This window comes from Eriocheir sinensis, chromosome 24 (assembly GCF_024679095.1).
Source record: "Eriocheir sinensis breed Jianghai 21 chromosome 24, ASM2467909v1, whole genome shotgun sequence".
Lineage (NCBI taxonomy): Eukaryota > Metazoa > Arthropoda > Malacostraca > Decapoda > Varunidae > Eriocheir > Eriocheir sinensis.
Window position 1 is genome coordinate 6,645,283 of NC_066532.1, and position 24,140 is coordinate 6,669,422.

Genomic DNA, 24,140 nt, shown 5'->3' on the forward strand with positions numbered 1-24,140 from the left:
ATGAGAATATAATAACACTTCATTATGCATAAATGACGATATAATCCCCAATTATGTCCCAAGGGAAAGTTCCAAAGGGAGGTCTCGAGGTACCTTGGATCTGCTGAGTTTTACTTGGAGGAAGGTGTTGCTAGACGGGAATATCGGCCTAAGGATAATGTATGTACAATAAAACCAAAAGTGAGGGTAAAGAAATACCCAAAACACGTTCATTAACCAATCAAAACAAGAAAATGACAAACTGATTTATGGGTGTGTGCAAAGATATATATAAAAAAAACATTAAAGTATTCGTCTCGTGGCACCTTCACACACACACACACACACACACACACATACACACACACTTGACTCACTCACTCACCCATTCACCCTCCCTCGCCCCCTTCACTCCCTTCACCCCAGGCGTTATCCGATGAAGTTTTGGAACCTAATATTGAATGGCTCAGGACAGCGATCGTGTTCCCAGCTTTGGAAATTCAAGGAAAATATTGCGGCGCTGTAAGTGGCGTTTATTCGCTTCTGGCAAGATTTTCTAAGCTGGGTTTGACTTGGCTTGGCAGGCTTGGTTGAATCAAGATTGACTTGCTTATGTTTTGTGTTACTCTACGACAAGTTGTACTTCTGCGTAAATTTTCTCATCATGTCTTGCGTACCTATGTAGGTCCACTGGAGAGAGAGAGAGAGAGAGAGAGAGAGAGAGAGAGAGAGAGAGAGAGAGAGAGAGAGAGAGAGAGAGAGAGAGAGAGAGAGAGAGAGAGAGAGAGAGAGAGAGAGAGTGTAGCATACATGTTTCAGATGCCCAAAATTTTCTATTAAAATTGAAGTCTGCAAGGTTGAATATTTGTGAGTTATGTACTCATATTAATTTTAGCAATAAGTAATTTTGATACACTGTAGACCTAAACGTTCTCTTGCCAACTGTTAGAAATTGAACAGTTTGTGTAAGTGGAAAGTGAGTATAAAATTTGCTACATATTAATTTATTTATATATATTTATGATGTATCTGTTTACTGATCTTTTTAACATATATCTCCTTTCATTCATCAGTTTCAATTATTTATAAAGTCATCGATTAAATAGTATTCTATTCTTTATTCTGTGTATTTTATTTATCAAACCCATTTTATTTGTTTATTAGTTGGTTTATTTACGTTTTTACTTCTTTATTCCCGCGCCTTGTCCTCGTCCTCCTTCAGGAACCACTGGCCCTCCATGCTGAACTTGGTGCACTCCAGCAGAGCCGAGTCGCTCACCTGCCGGAATGTAATATAATTTATAAACATTTTTTTTAAGGTTGAAAAGGTATTTTCAAAACTTCACATAGCGACAAAGTATTCGTCTTGTCATTAGGGAAAAATAATTAATCAATTGAGTATTTCAGAATATATAGGTATTGTTTTTTTTTTTCTGAATGACTTTCACATTTGGATGAAGGTATTGTTCATGTAGCTTCACAATAAACATCACATCACAGAAAAAAATAGCTTTTGGTCTTAATTACAACTACACCCCGGAAAATATAATTACCAGCTAGTAATCACAATAATATTAATTATTAACTATTAACATTAATATTAACTTTTTCTAATACCTAAATTTTCACAACAAATAAAACTTCCTGGTAACAATCTTCATACTTTCTTTCTCTGGTAAAAAAGATACTTAGTGTGCACCATAGCAATAGAATAGGAGAGCTTGACCAGCTTCATAACATGCGTCATGCTGTAGCCAAAAGATCTGCCAGAAATTCAAATTGATGTTGATTCAATAAGTGTGTGTGTGTGTGTGTGTGTGTGTGTGTGTGTGTGTGTCTGTTAGGTTTAGTCAGGATCTCGAAAAACTACCTAGAGCATTAAAAAACCCCACTAATGTATCAGCATCAATTTGAATTTCACCCGGCTTCTTTTAGTAACAACACGGCAAGACGAAGCTGACTAAACTGTACACACACTCAAATAAGTATCGTTACACATTCAGCACGATACAAACTAACACTAAGGACGAAGCCATTGATAACAGGCTACTCATATTGGTATCACTGCGTGTTTTGGGTGTGGCTTCACTTGCCTGAATCAAGTGAGCGGGACTCGTAAATGAAGCAGTAGAATTTAAGCTGGCACGGTAATGCTTCATGAAACACAGGTGGAGTCAGTCGAAGTGACTTGATCTGTGTTGTATGTAACACTATAATATTGTCGTGTTTGGGTGATGAAATGATGCTTATACACTTCACACACAAGTGAATACAGAAGCCCCCCGCCGTTCAAGGGTATTTGGTTCCGCGAGATTTCCGTGACCCGCGAATCCGCAATCGATGGGAGTATAATCAAATAGGGAAAATAGGGTTTCGTTCTACCATCTCGATCGAATAAAAAATCAATTTCTAAGGCATTTCTAAGCATTGTTATATAGTTTTACATACACATAAATCACAAATTAAATATGCATGGACTCTAATAATTTAACACTCACGTCCAGGCAAGGGGTAATGTAGGCTTTGTTTTTCCCTATATATCTTATGTTTAAGCTACTATTGCCGCTCTCCTGGTAATCTTAATTGTCTGATGTGATGGTTAGTTGTGTTATTTAATGCCCTGACCCGCCCAGTAGGCGAGAGTGAGTGTGTAAAGCAGTGGTTTTCACAGCCGTAGCAACCGCCCTCCATACCCCCCATCTGGGGGGGGGGCCCGAATGACAGGGGGCCCCCAACTATAAGAAAGGAGAGAGAGAGAGAGAGAGAGAGAGAGAGAGAGAGAGAGAGGTATTAAAATTCGTGAGGCGTTTTTGGTTTCCTGAATGTGCATGATACAACTGGTGAAGGTTTACTGAAGTCATTCCTTGATAAGGTGAATGGGGTTGGGATATATATTTCTGATATGAGAGGACAAGCTTACGATCATGGTGCTAACATGAGTGGAAAGAATAAAGGAGTACAAGCACGTATATTAGAACCGAAACAGCGTGCTTTGTATGTACGTGTGGATGCAGCGAAATCCGCAAATTATGCGATTTATTTTTTTGGTATCATCAATAGAATATATTTGATATTTAGCTCATCTACATATCGATGGGCTATTCTTGAAGAATGTATGCCTATTACAGTTAAAGGTCTATCAGATACTACCGTAGGTGGGAGTCACGAATTGAAGCTGTTAAACCACTCCGCCAAATTGATGTTACATAATAGGCGCACCTAACATCACCGTAGCCGATCCAGGATTCAGTACGTTTCCTAACTAGTAGAAGGTAATGTTATAATTGTATTTCGTAAAGAATCCTTATAACCAAAAACTAACAAAAATTATGGGTATTCTATTTCTTGAACAGAACATTGAATAAACAACAGAACAATAACATGAAAATACGTATAGCAACCGTTGCCAGATTATCGTACTCACAGCATAGTATTTACCAGTTTCTGACGCCTAACTATTGCCAAGAAACATCAGAATATAACTCTTTTAACGATAACTGTAAATTAGTTTCGTTATTGGAGCCCAGAAGACAGTTTGGGGTAGGAAGTCGGAAAATATAATCGGCTGAGTACGACAATCTGGTAACTTAACGTTGAGGCTGTAGCCTGCAGGGCCGAGCCAGCCTATACGCCATTTTGGGGGTGTCAGATACCATAAATGGCATAATTTTACTGCGCAAAGCAGGTGATCTCACGTATTGAGACTTCGTTAGCTTTCATATTTATCTATTTGTGTATATTTCATGGTGGCAAAACTTAAATTACTATTTTCATTTTTACTAGTGACACGAATATGTGACTGATTTTCACAGTAGAATTTCACTCAAACAAGTGAATCAGACACCACAGAAATATTACCAGTGTGTGTATGAATGAATACAAAGATAAGCACATACTTTGATCTAACTCTAGGATGTCTCGTGGATCATTAATAAGTAAAAACAAAACATCTGGATAGGCTACTCTTTAGCCCGTTACCGACTATGGCTGCCAAAAAAGTCCCTCCGCCAAGTTTGTACACCCCATTTGGTGATTGTTAGGTACGCCTATTACGAATGAATTTCATAATTAAATGTTTTCCCCTCTTAAATGCACTTCCAGTTGAACAAGCTCCAACATGATCAGTTATTAATTTTGTTACGGAGATGCGTCCTTGTGTGTTGAAGGAATAAGGTTGGGAGGGGAGTGGACGAGATATTTTCCCACATCCCGGCAGCGTTATAAAAAGGCAGAATGGGATGAGACGGAAGTTAGGGATAGGCAGGTACCGTTAATTTGAGTACCGGTAGTACCGGTGCCGAAATCTCAGGTACCTTTTTTACCGATACCGGTACCGGTACGACGAGTTTATTTTTTTAATTTCAATTAATGACGGGGGGGGCTTCGTGGTGCAGTGGTTAGCCCACTCGGCTCACAACTGAGAGAGCCCGGGTTCGATTCCCGGGCGGAGTGGAAAAATTTGGGCGGTTTTTCCGATACCCTACGCCCCTGTCCACCCAGCAGTGAATGGGTACCAGGTATTAATCGGGGGTTGTGTCCCGTTTCCTGGGATCTGTTCCCTTCTCATATAATTCCTTCTCCTTCTGCCTCTCTCCGGCATATGACCACAGATGTTGCGCCGACTAAACGAAACTTTCCAACTTTTTCAAAATGACGACTGATGAAATTCCTAATTAAATTTTCAGAAAAGAATTCTCTCTCTCTCTCTCTCTCTCTGGCCTGCTACACCTCCATTATATATATTCATGTAATTCTTCAATCCAAAAACCCTCGACAAGGGATTCAAACTCTATTCTTTCGTTTAGGCTTTACTAGTATTGTGTATGGTGGATTAATGATTCTCTCTCTCTCTCTCTCTCTCTCTCTCTCTCTCTCTCTCTCTCTCTCTCTCTCTCTCTCTCTCTCTCTCCACTGAATGGAGTGAAATCAGTGAATATTTATCTTTTCGAAAAAAAAAAACAAGAATATATAATTATTATGGATGGACTCATAGTCTAATAACAATAACAGTATGTATATTAGCAAAAACTTTAAAAAAATCAGACATGAAGAATTATCTTATCTATAAGTTAATAAAATAATGGTGGAGGGCGGGAGGATGGAAACAAGGCAGGACAAAATGGCGGGAAGCCGGACATATGCAGCAACTCGTACAGCCAGGCCCAACACAAAGACCAATCATAACAAGTCTGTTCAGGCGCAGGAGAGGCATGGCAAAGAGGTGACGTCATATTGCCTCGGTGAGTCCGAGGCATGGAGGTGGAATTGGTGGAGTCGAAACGGTCCGTTAATCCCATTCATTGAGGTGAAGCAGCCGAACTGTCATTTTTAGGGCCGCAAGATGAGGGATACCCGGGTGAGAGCGCACGTCCACTACCTTAGTTGTTAACTCCAGACCCCATCTCATTCGTTATGATGGTGGTGTTCTTGAGAACTGTACATTTATTGTTGCGGTAGATCTATTTCGTAAATACTTAACCTGACAATACAAGGCAGCCTGGGTGAGCCCATTAAGGGGCAGCCAGACCTGACAACACCTTATACCTGGCAGGTGTCCACAACCTTACGACCCTAAAGAGCGGCAGTTCAGCAGATTCATTTTTTAGGGCTGATGTCGACTCCACAAATTCTACCTCCATGGTCCGAGGACAGAAAACGGAGTAATTGATGGGTGACTTGTATTTTTTTATTTTGTCCACTGTATAGCTACTACCTTTTCAGTCATTTTATTATTTCTTTATTAACTCCAATTATACCACTCTTATTCAACAAAATATCATAATTCCACGTTTGTGTTTATAATTGGATGTGCAGCCACCTACAGCACATTTATTAGGCATCCTGGTCCACATCAACGCTGTGTACTCGACTACGTTTCGTTGCAGACTGACTCGGCTCCACGCAACGGACCCCGCCTTTGAAGGCAACGACGTCATGCGCGGGCCCGACGAGATTTTCGGGGGAAGTGACCAGACTTGTTATAATTAGATTTTGGCCCAACATTCCTGAGCCAAGCATGGCGGGCGAGCGTATACGTCCCTATAAGCGCCGGCCAACCGGTACTGGTAGTGGTAATATAGTCTGGCTCAGCTAAATGTGCGGTTGTGTACTGTACGTCTTTGCCCTGTGAGGAGCAAACGGGAGTACAGCGATGCCACGTTTTTAACCCCACGTGATTGCCCCTCTCTCTCTCTCTCTCTCTCTCTCTCTCTCTCTCTCTCTCTCTCTCTCTCTCTCTCTCTCATTCATCGCAGCAAACTCATAATCTTGAACCCGCCAGTACCTCCACCTCTATTACCAAGCCTCAAGATAACCTAAGAGTCCTTGGTTTCAATGCGAGTAGCCTAAGAAACAAGTTTGAACTGAGATGTCTTGCTCTGACAAATTTTTTGACGTAATTGCCATAACCGAAACATTTATCGACACCACAAATATTGATTTAAGGACAGAATACAACATAGATGGGTACAGACTCTTCAACAAAGATCGTGTAAAACGTAGAGGTGGTGGTGTCGCCCTTTTTGTCAAAAGCTATTTGCAGCCCACTGACAGAACACCAGGAGACGGAAACGTTGAACATTTGTGCGTGCGAGTAAACATTGCAAAGGTCAATTTAAATATATCTGTCACCTACAGGCCTCCGGGGCAATCACTCGGTGCCGATCTTGAAATGTACAGCGTTTTAAGGCAGTCACTTAATAACAGCTACTCACTGAAAATAGAAGACTTTAACCTCTCCCATATCGACTGGGCGACACTGTAAGGTACAGAAGGCGAGTCACATAGAATGATCGAATTTTTAGAAGAAAATTATCTAAGCCAAATGGTTTCTGAACCAATTCGACAAAATAACATACTTGACCTTGTTATAACGACCCAAGATAACCTAGTCAGTAATGTCACGATAGGAGAACACCTCGGTTCTTGCGATCATAAAATAGTCCACGTCGACATTAGAGCTCAAACATCAGTGACTGAAAATAAAGTAAAGGTGCCCGATTTCAAAAGAGCTAACTTCGTAGAAATCCGACGAAAATTAATAGAAATGCAACTATCAGATGACGGTAATGTAGAGGACGCCTGGCTAAGCTTTAAAAATCATTTACTCACTCAGCAGAACACATTCGTCCCTTTGTGTGAGAAGCGAAGTAACACTAATAAAAGCCCACCTTGGTTTAACAGCGAAATTAAACACTCAGTCAAGGAGAGAAAATTGTTTTACAGGCTAAAGAAAGAGCAAAGCACGCCCGAAAACATTAGACTTTACCATGATGCCAGGCGACGAGTAAACAGACTAGTATGTCAGGCAAAGCGTAGGTATGAATAAGCTATTGCGGGCAACTGTAAAAATGATCCGAAATCCTTCTTCAGTTACATAAACAACAGAAAGGCTATCAGAAGTGGAATTGGACCCCTAACAAACAGCGATGGTGCACTAGTAACTGACAGCCAACACGTTGCAAATCTATTAAACAATTACTTTTCCTCGGTGTTTAATACTAACAGTCCTCCCACCACTACCACCAACACCAGTACTAATGTAAATCCCGAGCATGCATTGCCTAACTTTGAAATAAAAACCGATGAAATCCTTTAAGCCCTCAAATCACTTCAAACAAATAAAAGTCCTGGACCTGACAAAGTATATCCTACTCTGCTCAAAGAAACAAAGAGCGAAATAGTCTCCTCCCTCACAACCGTATTCAATATGTCCTTGCGACAAGGCATCGTCCCTTCGGTTTGAAAAAATGCTAACGTGACACCGATTTTTAAGAAAGGAGACAAAAACGTACCAGGTAATTACAGGCCCATTAGTCTAACTTCGGCTGTAGGTAAGCTACTTGAGAGCATAATTAGAGACAAAATTGCGAGTTACCTTGAAGGGCACTCATTAATTGGGAACTCACAACACGGCTTCTGTAACAAAAGATCCTGCCTATCAAACCTATTAACCTTTTATAACGGCCTCTTCACGGTTTATGACGTAACCAAATCACTGGACGTAGTCTATCTTGATTTCCAGAAAGCGTTTGATAAAGTCCCACATCATAAATTACTTTACAAATTAAAGCAAATAGGTATTGACGGTCAAGTACACCAATGGATTGCGAATTGGTTGAGCAATAGACAACAAAGAGTGGTGATTGACGGATTTAACTCAGAGTGGGCGCCGGTCACTAGTGGCGTCCCTCAGGGCTCGGTTCTTGGCCCAGTGCTCTTCATTATTTACATCAACGATGTGGATGTCGGACTCAATAATCGCATTAGTAAATTTGCAGACGACACAAAGATTGGTAACTCGGTTCACACTGACGAAGACAGGCAAAGCCTCCAAGAGGATTTGCACAAAATTTCAGCTTGGTCTGATAGATGGGAGATGCCCTTTAACGTAGACAAGTGCCAGGTCCTTCAAGTTGGAACAAGGAATAAGAAGTTCGATTACGAAATGCGCGGCGTTAAACTCAAAAGCGTTCAATGCGTTAAGGACTTGGGGGTCAAAATCACGACAAACCTCAAATTCTCACAGCAATGCATCGATGCAGCAAATAAAGCGAACAGAATGTTGGGCTTCATTAAAAGAAACTTTTTATTCAAGAATAAAGATGTAATACTTCCACTCTACAATAGTTTAGTCAGACCCCACTTGGAATATGCGGTACAGTTTTGGTCTCCCCACCATGCAAAGGACATTGCTAAATTAGAAGGTGTTCAGCGTCGGGCAACAAAAATGATCCCTTCCTTGCGCAACAAATCTTACGAAGAAAGGCTTTCCACCCTTAACATGTTCTCTCTTGAGAAACGTCGCCTCCGAGGAAAACTGATCGAATGTTTTAAAATACTTAATGGTTTCACGAATGTAGACAGATCAACATTGTTTATGATCGATGACACTTTGCGTACGAGGAACAATGGCGTAAAACTCAAATGTAGACAAGTAAATTCAGACTGCACCAAATTATTCTTCACTAACGTTGTAATGCGAGAATGGAATAAGCTCCCACCGTCAGTGGTCCAGTGTAACACGATTGACTTTTTCAAAAACAAGCTCGACCGTCACTTCCATGAACTTAATATCAACTAGAGTTGAAATGCATCGTTTTGGAGCCTTCTAATTAATGTAGAATCACTTGGGTTTAAGGATAGACCACCTAGTCTGGACCATGGGGTCTGTGTGGTCTGATTTTCTATGTAAATCTCTCTCTCTCTCTCTCTCTCTCTCTCTCTCTCTGCCACGGGGATTTGAATGTATTCTTTTCTACTTGTGTCAACTTATTTTTAACCTACATTCCTTCACGATGTCATCTTAATATAATTGTGAAACTACTTACACATCCTAAAACGAAAGGGAAACTCAATAATAAGTATAGCATTTTTTTAGCAATTCTGTAAAATATGTATGCCACGTTTCTTTATATGCTTACAAATATCTTGTCCATAATAAGTTAACTGTTCTTTCATACGTTATAATACTAAGATTAAATGTGTATGCATGTTTGCTAATCATATTTGCCATGGTTTTACTTATATTGATCTGGTTAAGACTTCACTGTCATTCTATTACTAAATACATCTGTGCTGTTTATCTCTCACCTAACTCTACCAACTATGTAAAATTCTTTGACTATTTGAATTCTAAAGTGGAGCACATCTTGACCCACTCTCCCTTCGCTGAAATCTCCATCCTAGGAGATTTCAATGTTCACCACCAGCTTTAGCTTTCATCCTCTTTCACTGACCATCCATGTGAACAAGCCTACAACTTTGCTATCCTCAACGACCTAGAGCAGTTGGTCCAGCACCCTACACGTATTCCTGACCGTCTTGGAGATCGGCCCAACATTCTAGACCTCTTCCTTACCTCAAACCCTTCTGCTTATTCTGTCAAACTGTTCTCTCCGTTGGACTCCTCCGATCACAATCTTATTTCTGCATCCTGTCCTATCGCTCCTGTACATCCTCTGGACCCACCGAAGAGGCGATGCTTCTGGCATTTTGCTTCAGCTCGGTGGGACGACCTGAGGATTTACTTTTCCGTGGAATGATTATTGCTTCCAGGATAGAGACCCTCTGTGTGCTCAGCGCATCACAGAGGTGATTGTCTCTGGAATGGAGGCATACATTCCTCGTTCTTTCTCTACTCCTCACGCTAAAAGCCTTGGTTTAATCACGCTTGTTCTCGTGCTGTCAATGATAGAGGTAGCTCACAAAAGATACCAGAGCCTTCAAACTAATGCTAATTATGAACTTTACATTTCTGCCCGAAATCGTGCCAAATCTATTCTCCGACTAACCAAAAATTCTTTCATTAATAGAAAATGTCAAAACCTTGCTTTCTCTAACTCTTCCCGTGACTTCTGGCATCTAGCCAAACACATCTCCTCCAACTTCACTTCTTCATCTTTCCCTCCACTCCTCAGTCCTGACGGCAACACTGCCGTCTCATCTATCTCTAAGGCTGAACTCTTCTCTCAAACTTTTCTAAAAACTCCACTCTGTACGATTCTGGGCATATTCCTCCTACTCATCCCACCTCTGACTCCTTTATGCCTGTTATAAAGATTCTTCAAAATGATGTTTTCTATGCCCTCTCTGGCCTCAATCCTCAGAAGGCTTATGGACCTGATGGAGTGCCTCCTATTGTCCTTAACAACTGTGCCTCCGTGCTGTCACCCTGCCTGGTCAAACTCTTTCGCCTCTGCCTGTCAACATCTACCTTTCCTTCTTGCTGGAAGTATGCCTTCACACAGCCTGTACCTAAGAAGGGTGACCGCTCCAATCCCTCAAACTACCGTCCTATTGCTTTACTTTCTTGTCTATCTAAAGCTTTTGAATCAATCCTTAACCGTAAGATTCAAAAGCACCTTTCCACTTCTGACCTTCTATCTGATCGCCAGTATGGGTTCCGCAAGGGGCGTTCTACTGGTGATCTCCTAGCCTTCTTAACTGACTCTTGGTCATCCTCTCTTAGCCGTTTCGGTGAAACTTTTGCTATTGCGCTGGACATATCAAAAGCTTTTGATAGGGTCTGGCACAAATCTTTGCTTTCTAAACTACCCTCCTACGGTTTCTATCCTTCTCTCTGTACCTTTATCTCCAGTTTCCTTTCTGACCGTTCTATTTCTGCCGTGGTAGACGGTCACTGTTCTTCCCTAAATCTATTAACAGTGGTGTCCCACAGGGTTCTGTCCTATCTCCACTCTTTTCTGTTGTTCATTGATGATCTTCTTTCCAAAACGAACTGTCCTATCCATTCCTACGCCGATGATTCCACTCTGCATTATTCAACTTCTTTTAATAGAAGACCCACCCTTCAGGAACTTAACGACTCAAGGCTGGAGGCTGCAGAACGCTTAGCCTCAGACCTTACTCTTATTTCCGATTGGGGCAAGAAGAACCTGGTGTCCTTCAACGCCTCAAAAACACAGTTTCTCCACCTATCCACTCGACACAATCTTCCAAACAACTATCCCCTATTCTTTGACAACACCCAGCTATCACCTTCCTCAACACTTAACATCCTCGGTCTATCCTTAACTCAAAATCTCAACTGGAAACTTCATATCTCATCTCTTACTAAATCAGCTTCCTCGAGGCTGGGCGTTCTGTACCGTCTCCGCCAGTTTTTCTCCCCTGCACAGTTGCTGTCCATATACAGGGGCCTTGTCCGCCCTCGTATGGAGTATGCATCTCATGTGTGGGGGGGCTCCACTCACACAGCTCTTCTGGACAGAGTGGAAGCAAAGGCTCTTCGTCTCATCAGCTCTCCTCCTCATACTGATAGTCTTCTACCTCTTAAATTCCGCCGCAATGTTGCCTCTCTTTCTATCTTCTATCGATATTTCCACGCTGACTGCTCTTCTGAACTTGCTAACTGCATGCCTCCCCCTCCCGCGGCCCCTGCACTCGACTTTCTACTCATGCTCATCCCTATACTGTCCAAACCCCTTATGCAAGAGTTAACCAGCATCTTCACTCTTTCATCCCTCACGCTGGTAAACTCTGGAACAATCTTCCTTCATCTGTATTTCCTCCTGCCCACGACTTGAACTCTTTCAAGAGGAGGGTATCAGGACACCTCTCCTCCCGAAACTGACTTATCTTTCGGCCACCTCTTTGGATTCTTTTTAGGAGCAGCGAGTAGCGGGCTTTTTTTTTATTAATGTTTACTTTTTTGTGCCCTTGAGCTGTCTCCTTTGCTGTAAAAAAAAAAAAAAAAAAATATTAGAACATTTCTACATAGCGGGCTGGGAGACACGCGGCAAGGCTGTACAAGGGGACCCCTACGCTGAACCCCCCCACAACCTCACGTTTAGCCGACTCAGACTATACTACCGTTAGGATCCCGATACTTTTAGCGGTAACCCCAGTACCGAGTAGGATCAGTACCACTCGGTACTGATGAGTACCGAGTGGAATCGATCCTATTCGGTAATGGTCAGTACCGAGTAGGATCGATTCTACTTTATTCATCCTCTTCATACTGTAAAAGTATGCCCAGGATGCAGGTTTTCCATGTTCTAAAACTATAAACTTTACGAAAAACCATGACAGGCCCTTTTATGGTTCATACTTTGTCACAAGGTGGCCCTTGCAGGAGTGGGCGCGAAAACTGGCTTTGTCCCCGGGCGCTGAAAACCCTAGCTACACCTTTGCTTAGCACATAGTATATTCTGTTTCCTGACCCATAACTATTGAATAAAACATCCCTAATTAACGGTTTTAACAATAACTTTGACTGAATATCGTTATTAGTGCGGGCACAGAGTTGCCAAGCTTGAAAGACCCGAAAAGCATCTAAGTGTATCATACTTAAGGATTATTTCGCTTACTTTAACATTGTAATGTTCCGTTTGGGAGGGAAAGAGATGTAAAGTTATTCCAGTTTTATTAATTATGTTTTCTGTGTCCCAGATTAATGAATTTTCCCTACAGTGCACGTAGGATAACAGTGGTTCTTAACCACCATGATCTTGTCAGCCAAACGTCAGACCGACGGGGAAATATATAGTGCGAATAGTACTGTGGCCTTCCATGGATGAATATGACACTTAAATCGAATTTTGATATTTAGAAAGCAAAAATAAGTAAGTTTCCTTTAGAAAGAGACAGTCCCGTGCATCCAGCCCAAGATCCAGCCCCAGAGACGGTTTCTTTGTTTACATTGCGCAACGTTCGAGCTGGGCGCTACAGACCGCGTATACGCGAATTTTCATCCGCGTCCGGCGGGTGTATCGCAAATACCCTACCCGCGTATAAGCGAATCCGTGAACAGTGAGGTCGTAAACAGCAGGGGGCTTCTATAGTTAAAATTTCGTCCATTGAGGAGACAATATGATAAACACCTTGCGTTATTGTTAGACTTCCTCTTTCTTACCAGCAATGCTTTTAGCGTTGCAGTTTGAAGCGTTTTTTTTAGATGCCCACATCTTGTTCATGAGAGAAAAGACGTTCAGAAGAAGCATTATTTCCAGGATGGCACATTATGAACTGAACTATATCTGACATGCGTTGATGGTTGATGTTTTGTCTTTGACATGGGGGAACATGTCTACTCACCGCTGTTACGTATATCATATGAACATTATTGTTTTATAACGTGAATATAAAGCTTAAAGAAGTGGCACTCAAATCGGACAATTTACGGTTTCACCCAACCAACGATTTTCTGACGTGGTTCATGTTTTTCTGGTGATAGATTAGTGAATTGCATGACTTTGTACCTCATTTCCGTCGCAAATGTCTACTTTTCGAGTTATGCCTCTTTTTCAAGTTATGCCTATCCCCTGCCCGAAACGATCTTGGGGACCTGTGTGTACACAATAGTTTCCAGACTCACGTAACCTCCTTCTTACCTTTTTGAGGGGGACGTAGCCGGCGTGGGGCGTATAGCGGGGGTGCTCGGGGCCCATTAAGGTCCTGTTGTGTCGCTGGTTGTAGGCGATGACGTAGGACCAGCGGCGGTGCAGGCTGGCGTTGGGCAGGGAGCGGTGCAGCAGCGTGGCGGGGAAGAAGAGCGCGTCGCCTGCCTTCATCTCCACGTACAGGTGCTCATGCCGCTTCTTGGCCTGGGGGAGAGAGAGAGAGGGGGGGAGGGGGGGAAGACTGGTTGGTTGAATGACTAATTGGTTGACTCAGTGATTGGCTGACTGAGTGGTTGGTTGATTGGTTGGTTGATTGATTAGTTGGTTAAATGACTGACTGGTTGGTTGAGTTTTTGGTTATCAGAAAGGTTGGTAAGTTGACTGGTTCGTTAGTTGACTGATTGACTGACTGGCTGGCTGACTAACTAACTAATTGTGTGATTTGTTTACGATAGGAAGGGGGGAAACAATGAGGAATGGAAGGGAGCTATGACATTCTCTCTCTCTCTCTCTCTCTCTCTCTCTCTCTCTCTCACCTCCTCCACCCTCTCCAGGTCTGCTTGTAGCTGCTTCCCTGCTGGTGCGTGTTCGATTCGGCCCATTCTGTGAGAGCCTCGAAGCACCTCCAGACACCCGTTTTCCTTTGTACAGTCGTCAACGGCGATGAAAACGGAGGCCGCGTCAGGGAACATGTAGCCCCAGTTGTAGAAGTACCTTTGATGGCGAGACGATAGAGATGAAAACCATTTACAAGCTAATTTGGCACGATAACCAACATTACTTATCCCCTAATTCACAAATTCATTATAATGGTTATTAGACCGTAGACTTAGTGGAGTGGAAAGCCGTCTTATTAAGTGTGAGTAAAATGCTTGGAAAAAGTATTGTGGGGTTTAGCGTAAAGGGCTTAAGAACAGGGAATAAGGAATAATACTGATGAATCGAGAGGGGTGTTGTAGAGATGTAATGTTCAAGAATGAGAAAGTTAGGAGTGAGAGGTGAATAGTGCAGAAAAAAAGGAATTACTCTCTCTCTCTCTCTCTCTCTCTCTCTCTCTCTCTCTCTCTCTCTCACCCGTAGTCCTGATGCCATAGGAAGGAGCTGCTCTGGTTGGGTTCCTTCATGAGAATCTTGGTGCTAAAATGATACACTTCCTCGCCGCCCATCAGCTGAGTAGAGACATAGCTGTATTATTATTATTATTATTATTATTATTATTATTATTATTATTATTATTATTGATAATAGTAGTAGTAGTAGTAATAGTGGTGGTGGCAGTAGTAGTAGTAGTAACAGTAATAGTAGTAGTAGTAGTAGTAGTAGTAGTAGTAGTAGTAGTAGTAGCAGCAATAATCACCGCTTGGTGTCAACTTCGGGGCATGAAGCTTAATGCTAATAAAACGCATTCCATTACCATCAGCAGATCCCGTACCTTGAATCCACCTCATCCCTGTTTGCATATTTTTGGTGAAGTGATTAATGATGTTTCTATTTTTTTTTTAGTAGTATACGTTTGTTAGGAGTCACTCTTGATTCTAAACTGACATTTGAGAAGCACATCCGTTCCATGTCTTCCACTATTGCACAGAAGACAGGCTTACTTCGTAAGTGCTTCAAAATATTTGCTTGTGACTCAACTGTAATCAAATTTTTTTATGCATTCATTTTGCCCCACTTTGAGTATTGTGCTCCTGTTTGGATGTCTGCTGCCAATTGCCATTTAAAGTTACTTGACAGAGCTATCAGTTCAATTAAATTTATTTCTCCAGCACATGTTCTTGATCTTGATCATCGGCGTCAAGTTGGTGCCCTTAGCAGTTTTTTTAAGAATAATCGGCATCCCTTACACAATGTTTTGCTTGATCCCTTTAGGCCGGTGTCACACTGGGCGGTTTCGCCGCGCGGCAGCGCTAACCTCAAGGTTGTTTGTGTCCTTGAGGCAGAAGGATTACTTAAAGAGCCCACATGTCTGAGCAATTGGGTTCACCCCTTTCACGCTGAGAGGGAAACTAGTGAAAAGTTTGAGAAGTTTTATGAGAATATGTGGTGTTAGTGAGCTCTGATCTCAGTCCAAGGGCACAATGCATTCAAGCTAGAAATCGAGCAAACAGAGTAATGGGTTTTATATCAAGGAGCATAAGCAAGCGCCGAGGTCTTCCTTAAACTATATTTAGCATTAGTTAGACCTCATCTTGATTATGCGGTTCATTTCTGGTCACCTTACTATAGAATGGATATAAAAATGTTAGAATCGGTGCAGAGAAGGATGACTAAGATGATTCAAGGGTTACGAAACTTGCCATTCGAGGAAAGACTCACAGTTAAACTTGCATTCTCTAGAAAGGCGAAGGGTGCGTGGAGACATGATCAGGGTTTATAAATGGATGAAGGGCTGTAATAAGGGGGATATTAAAAAGGTTCTGTTGGTAAGAGAACCGGTTAGGACACATAGTAATGGGTTTAAACTGGATAAATTCAGATGCAACAAGGAACTAGGCAAAAAATGGTTTACTAACAGAGTGGTAGATGAGTGGAACAGGCTGAGGAGCCATGTGGTGAGTGCCAGTACAATTGTCGCATTAAAAAATAGATTAGAGAAATTCATAGACAGTGATATTAGGTGGGGTTAGATTCACGGGAGCTTTGGTTCAAAGGAGCTGCCTTGTACAGGCCTACCGGCCTCTTGTCCTACGTTCTTATGTTCTTATGTTGTTAATTACCGAATGACCAAGGCTTCATTTGATAAATTGCTGCAAGTTCTAAGGTCTCACATCTCCAATTTGTGAGGTAGCTCACAAAAGATACCAGAGCCTTCAAACTAATGCTAATTATGAACTTTACATTTCTGCCCGAAATCGTGCCAAATCTATTCTCCGACTAACCAAAAATTCTTTCATTAATAGAAAATGTCAAAACCTTGCTTTCTCTAACTCTTCCCGTGACTTCTGGCATCTAGCCAAAAACATCTCCTCCAACTTCACTTCTTCATCTTTCCTCCACTCTCAGTCCTGACGGCAACACTGCTGTCTCATCTATCTCTCAGGCTGAACTATTCTCTCAAACTTTTTCTAAAAACTCCACTCTGGACGATTCTGGGCATATTCCTCCTGCTCATCCCCCCTCTGACTCCTTTATGCCTGTTATAAAGATTCTTCAAAATGATGTTTTCTATGCCCTCTCTGGCCTCAATCCTCAGAAGGCTTATGGACCTGATGGAGTGCCTCCTATTGTCCTTAAAAACTGTGCCTCCGTGCTGTCACCCTGCCTGGTCAAACTCTTTCGCCTCTGCCTGTCAACATCTACCTTTCCTTCTTGCTGGAAGTATGCCTTCACACAGCCTGTACCTAAGAAGGGTGACCGCTCCAATCCCTCAAACTACCGTCCTATTGCTTTACTTTCTTGTCTATCTAAAGCTTTTGAATCAATCCTTAACCGTAAGATTCAAAAGCACCTTTCCACTTCTGACCTTCTATCTGATCGCCAGTATGGGTTCCGCAAGGAGCGTTCTACTGGTGATCTCCTAGCCTTCTTAACTGACTCTTGGTCATCCTCTCTTAGCCGTTTCGGTGAAACTTTTGGTATTGCGCTGGACATATCAAAAGCTTTTGATAGGGTCTGGCACAAATCTTTGCTTTCTAAACTACCCTCCTACGGTTTCTATCCTTCTCTCTGTACCTTTATCTCCAGTTTCCTTTCTGACCGTTCTATTTCTGCCGTGGTAGACGGTCACTGTTCTTCCCCTAAATCTATTAACAGTGGTGTCCCACAGGGTTCTGTCCTATCTCCCACTCTTTTTCTGTTGTTCATTGATGATCTTCTTTCCAAAACGAACTGTCCTATCCATTCCTACGCCGATGATTCCACTCTGCATTATTCAACTTCTTTTAATAGAAGACCCACCCTTCAGGAACTTAACGACTCAAGGCTGGAGGCTGCAGAACGCTTAGCCTCAGACCTTACTATTATTTCCGATTGGGGCAAGAAGAACCTGGTGTCCTTCAACGCCTCAAAAACACAGTTTCTCCACCTATCCACTCGACACAATCTTCTAAACAACTATCCACTATTCTTTGACAACACCCAGCTATCACCTTCCTCAACACTAAACATCCTCGGTCTATCCTTAACTCAAAATCTCAACTTGAAACTTCATATCTCATCTCTTACTAAATCAGCTTCCTCGAGGCTGGGCGTTCTGTACCGTCTACGACAGTTCTTCTCAACTGCACAGTTGCTGTCCATACAGGGGCCTTGTCCGCCCTCGTATGGAGTATGCATCTCATGTGTGGGGGGGCTCCACTCACACAGCTCTTCTGGACAGAGTGGAGGCAAAGGCTCTTCGTCTCATCAGCTCTCCTCCTCATACTGATAGTCTTCTACCTCTTAAATTCCGCCGCAATGTTGCCTCTCTTTCTATCTTCTATCGATATTTCCACGCTGACTGCTCTTCTGAACTTGCTAACTGCATGCCTCCCCCCCTCCCGCGGCCCCGCTGCACTCGACTTTCTACTCATGCTCATCCCTATACTGTCCAAACCCCTTATGCAAGAGTTAACCAGCATCTTCACTCTTTCATCCCTCACGCTGGTAAACTCTGGAACAATCTTCCTTCATCTGTATTTCCTCCTGCCTACGACTTGAACTCTTTCAAGAGGAGGGTATCAGGACACCTCTCCTCCCGAAACTGACTTATCTTTCGGCCACCTCTTTGGATTCTTTTTAGGAGCAGCGAGTAGCGGGCTTTTTTTTTTTATTAATGTTTACTTTTTTTTGACCTTGAGATGTATACTTTGCTTAAAAAAAAAAAAAAAAAAAAAAAAGTTCAGGAGGGCAATATCTGCCGAGTAAAGATTGACAATTACACTAATTGAATAAACAAATCAAGGTCAAAGATGATGGTCGACCGCGCGGCGGAACCACCCAATGTGACCACGTGGATTGAACTGTGTGTGTTGTGTCCTCAATCGCGGCGGGAAGCGGCAGCGCGGCAGGGCGGTTCTGCTACAGCATGCTGAGGTGGTGGGCGGCTGCAGCGCGCCACCGCGCGGCAAAACCGCCCAGTGTGACACCTCCAATTGGTTTGTGTGTGTTATCGCAAAAGCGGCGAAACCGCGCGGCAAAACCGCCTAGTGTGACACCGGCCTACTCCTGCCCGGGTCACGAGGTTTGCTCTTAGTCAAAACGATCTTGCTTTTAATCCTGTGAATTTTTGTACGACACAATTCACACGATGTTTTCTTCCGTCGTTGACAAGTTTATGGAATCAGTTACCCAATGATATTGTCCATTCTGCAGACATTTCTACATCTAAGTCTCGTGTGAATGTCTTTTTGAAACTAATTTTATTTTTGCTGCTTTTAGCTTTGACTGGCCAGTTTCTTAACTATTCGTTGCCTTTGCTTCTCTCCAATACCTTTTGGTATTTTGTGTGGTTCAAGTTGTTGTATCTGCACCCTGAAGGGAGGCTTTGGTAGCTTATCATCATAATAGTAGTAGTAGTTGTAGTAGTATCTAGTAGTAGTAGTAGTAGTAGTAGTAGTAGTAGTAGTAGTAGTGGTAGTAGTAGTAGTAGTAGTAATAGTAGTAGTAGTAGTAGTAGTAGTAGTAGTAGCAGTAGTAGCAGAAATGAAAGAAAACTGGCGGTAGGAGTGGTAGTAATAGTGTTAGCAGTGATGGTAGTCGAAGTTGTATCAGCAACAGTAATATAGGTAGTAGTAGTTGTGATATAGAACATATTATATTGATAGATAGATAGATAGGTAGATATATAGATAGACAGAAAATATAATAGAAAGAAAGGGCTGCGATACTGTGCTTATTAAGAAAGAATATCAAAAAAGTTTTCTGTACCAAAACACTTCGTTCTTCGGTTTTACAATTACACACACACACACACACACACACACACACACACCTCCTCCAGCGTCCCGGCTATCTTGTTCATGCTGGCCACGCACCCCGGCACGTCCTCGCCCACCCTGAACCAAAGCACCATCCGCGTCTCCTTCCGCTCGTCATCCGCGGTGGTGTAGACGTGGCGCTGCACCTCCTCCGACTCCAGCACCTGCCGCACCTTGCTCATCTCCGCGGGGCTCAACACCTGTCTGGGGGTGATACATTGACTGATAGGTAGATAGATATATAGATTGATGGATGAATGGATGGATGGATGGATAGATTGATAGATAGATAGATAGATAGATAGATAGATAGATAGATAGTTAGATAGATAATTAGATAAAGCAATAGATAAGTAGATAGGAAGATTGACTTACTGATAGAGAGATAGATAGTAGACATAGATAGATAGATAGATAGATAGATAGATAGATAGATAGATAGATAGTCAAGTAAATAGATAGATAAACAGACAAAAAATTAATAAATAACTAGAAATAGTGAGACAGTTGGGGGATAGTTTGCTAATTAAGAAAGAATAATAAATATATTCTGCATCATAATATTTCTTCCTGGCTCGGTTTTATAATTACGTAAATCCACAGAATTCATGATATACTTGAGCTAACACTGGAATAAGAGCTAATGCAAACGTTAAGTAAGTCATAAAAAAACAGGAACAAGAAATACTGAATTATTATTACTAAAAATTTACTAAAAAAAATATATATGCCTCTTCTACCGTAAATAAATAAATAAAATAAAATAAGTAGATACAATGAAATGATTAATGTGGAAGGTGCATGCAAGGGACGGTATTTTAGGTGTATTTTTTGTGCCGTCACTCACCGGAGGAGGACGTAGCCGTTGGTTCGGAACGCTTCCTTCATGGCGGGTGTGACGCAGAAGGTCTTGGGGTCGTATGTGAAGTCTGAAAGTGCTGTGAAAGAATAACAAGCTCTTAATTATGTACACTGTGAAAGCTCTATATTGTCTATGAATAAAGAACGACCTAATGATTGTGAACTCTATAAGATAAACGAAAGAATAACAAGCTCATAATCATGCAAATGGACGTCTCTGTGGACGAATAACAAACTCACATGTAAACTCTGATGTCATTATACAACTCTCACAACCTTATAAGTACACTGAAAGATCTGAGAAAAAACAACAAGCTCACATGTCAACTCTGAAATATACCCTTTATAGATATCCAACTGGCCAACATTTAAGTGAAACCTGAACTGCACCTAATAAAAAATAGCGTCTTTTCTGCAACATAATCAGGACCATTAAAACAGATTTTAGGCACTTATAAGTGAAGAAATACTGTCTTTTTAATAACTTTACCTGGGATCTCATGATAGACTTAACATGGTCAGCCCTAGCCAAGCCTTACCTGCCATGTTTGCAGCGTGTGATGGGCTGAACAGAGTGGCGCCATGTGTAGTGGTGTCGGGAGATATCTGTGTAGTATTGTTACCATATTGTGATGAGTCGTACGAATGCTGTGATATTCTATTTTTTTCATGTTCTATCTTTGAAGGGCACGTAGTTTGCTTTCCGGTGCTTCATTAAGTCATGGGTATTTGTTGATGATTTTAGTCTAATGGCAACAGGGAATAGTACTTTGAAGAATGTTATTACTCCATGTTCCCACTCGTTTAGTTGTTGTGTCAGAACTGCAGTCTCAATGGCTTATCGTGTGTCTCCGATAAGATAACAACTGGGTGCATGTAACCCTTAGTAACAATCAATGCAATCAACAGTATCATGAAGACGCTAACCTGAGGGCTCACCATTCCCAATGATTACCTGTTGTTGTTTTTTTGTACTGGAGGCTAATGAGCAGTCACAGGAGCTACGCTTATTTTTATTATTGTTTTACATTACTAATATTTTTTTTCCATAGAAGAAAGGTAAACAAAGATCAAGAAGCAGGAGAAGTAACAAGAATAAACTGAAATGACTGGCACTAACAAATAAATAAATAAAACGTGCGGTTTTTCAATAGAATATTTAAAAAAAACGTAATTTTAACTTTGGCAAACAAGCATCACAATAAAACTAAATGACCTATATACCACTACTAAACATCTGCTATTATTTCTGTACCTAAATAATGAAAAAAAAATAATAAAAAAAAAATAAAAAAAAAATATATATATATATATATATATATATATATATATATATATATATATATATATATATATATATATATATATACATACATATATCTATATATATATATATATATATATATATATATATATATATATATATATATATATATATATATATATATATATATATATATATATATATATATATATATATATATATATATATATATATATATATATATATATATATATATATATATATATATATATATATATATATATATATATATATATATATATATATATATATATATGTGTGTGTGTGTGTGTGTGTGTGTGTGTGTGAGTGTATCATATAACATTAAATGAAAAACTAACACAACGAAAAAAAAATCTGTTAAAGATAAACTTCTTTACTCTTTGGTTGTAAAATATTAAAAGGCACCTTGCAGTTATATGCTTCCCAATAGTCAATACCCACCATCTACTGTAACTTAAGAGAGAGAGAGAGAGAGAGAGAGAGAGAGAGAGAGAGAGAGAGAGAGAGAGAGAGAGAGAGAGAGAGAGAGAGAGAGAGAGAGAGAGAGAGAGATTTTGTTTTGATTAATTTATTACACCCAAGGGTGCCAAGCCTAGTACATGTTCAATATTCTAACTTTGATACAGGCGACTCGTGCCTCACAGAGCACGCTGTGATACTAAGTCAACATTAGGAAAAAAATATTTAGCATCCCCCAAAATGTGGATGTCGAGTGAGGGTAACATCTAGATTGTTTCCAGACAATAAATATTTACATGTCTCCATAAGGGAGATTCCTTGCGGTATTAAGTCAGCAACACGTGGACACTCCAAGCAATAGTATTCAAGGGTGTTAGCATTGGGCGCGTCACACAGCTTGCATAAGAACATAAGAACATAAGAACGCAGGAGTCTACAAGAGGCCGGTAGGCCTGTACGAGGCAACTACTTTGACCCTAAGCTCCCGTGTATCTAACCCCACCTAATATCGCTGTCCATGAATTTATCTAGTCTATTTTTGAATGTGACACTTGTATTTGGCTGGAGTAGGTAGGAAGACACCTACCGAACGGGCGCAAGCCACTCCCGGTGAGGTATATATGGGAGGTGAGAAGGGAGCTGAAGCCCTCCAAAGACCCTTCCCATGTCCTCACTAACCGTTTCCCTATTGTCTCACCAACACCGGAGAGTAGTTCAGCATGCTCTCTAAAGACAGATCCTCTCTTTATCCACACCACACTACATTCACATAACATATACACCTTTTTCCAAATTTCAAAATTCAAAATGGCTCAATTAAGCAATGCCTCGGAGTCCCCGCCTGGGGGGGGGACCACAAATTCCCCCAGGGAGGACTCCCCTTCTGGCTGCCGACCCGAGAGGTGTCTTGATAACTCCTCGAACCTCTTTCTTCTCAATTTCTGCAACATTCGCGGTCTTCGCTCTAATTTTCATTCTGTGGAACATCATCTCTCCTCCTCTAAACCTCACCTTCTCTTCCTTACCGAAACACAGGTTTCTGAGGCTACTGACAGCAATCTCTACTCTGTTCCCTCCTACTATCTCTATCCTAAATTTCAATCCAAAGCTGGATGTTGCGCCTACGTGCGCAACGACATCACTTGCTCTCGTGCCCACGACCTTGACTCTTCTGAATTTTCCACCATCTGGTTAAGACTTCACTGTCATTCTATTACTAAATACATCTGTGCTGTTTATCTCTCACCTAACTCTACCAACTATGTAAAATTCTTTGACTATTTGAATTCTAAAGTGGAGCACATCTCCCTTCGCTGAAATCTCCATCCTAGGAGATTTCAATGTTCACCACCAGCTTTGGCTTTCATCCTCTTTCACTGACCATCCTGGTGAACAAGCCTACAACTTTGCTATCCTCAACGACCTAGAGCAGTTGGTCCAGCACCCTACACGTATTCCTGACCGTCTTGGAGATCGGCCCAACATTCTAGACCTCTTCCTTACCTCAAACCCTTCTGCTTATTCTGTCAAACTGTTCTCTCCGTTGGGCTCCTCCGATCACAATCTTATTTCTGCATCCTGTCCTATCGCTCCTGTACATCCTCTGGACCCACCGAAGAGGCGATGCTTCTGGCATTTTGCTTCAGCTCGGTGGGACGACCTGAGGATGTACTTTTCCGATTTCCCGTGGAATGATTATTGCTTCCAGGATAGAGACCCCTCTGTGTGTGCTCAGCGCATCACAGAGGTGATTGTCTCTGGAATGGAGGCATA

General features: G+C 41.5%; 1 protein-coding gene across 2 annotated transcripts; it reads right to left on the reverse strand.

Moving 5' to 3' along the window:
- Positions 1–1,082: 1,082 nt before the first annotated feature.
- On the reverse strand, positions 1,083–21,412 carry LOC127002814 (L-proline trans-4-hydroxylase-like). Of its 2 annotated transcripts, none has more exons than XM_050869027.1 (7): positions 21,142–21,412; positions 20,589–20,679; positions 19,756–19,945; positions 14,916–15,010; positions 14,378–14,555; positions 13,833–14,045; positions 1,083–1,258 (listed from the first exon to the last, which is right to left on the reverse strand). In XM_050869027.1, the coding sequence occupies exons 1-7, from the start codon at positions 21,146–21,148 to the stop codon at positions 1,169–1,171; spliced, it is 864 nt and encodes a 287-aa protein (XP_050724984.1). In that variant the 5' UTR covers positions 21,149–21,412; the 3' UTR covers positions 1,083–1,168. The 2 variants fall into 2 exon arrangements, with proteins under 2 accessions (XP_050724984.1, XP_050724985.1); XM_050869028.1 differs by having other exon boundaries at positions 21,093–21,142.
- Between the last annotated feature and the right edge of the window lie 2,728 nt (positions 21,413–24,140).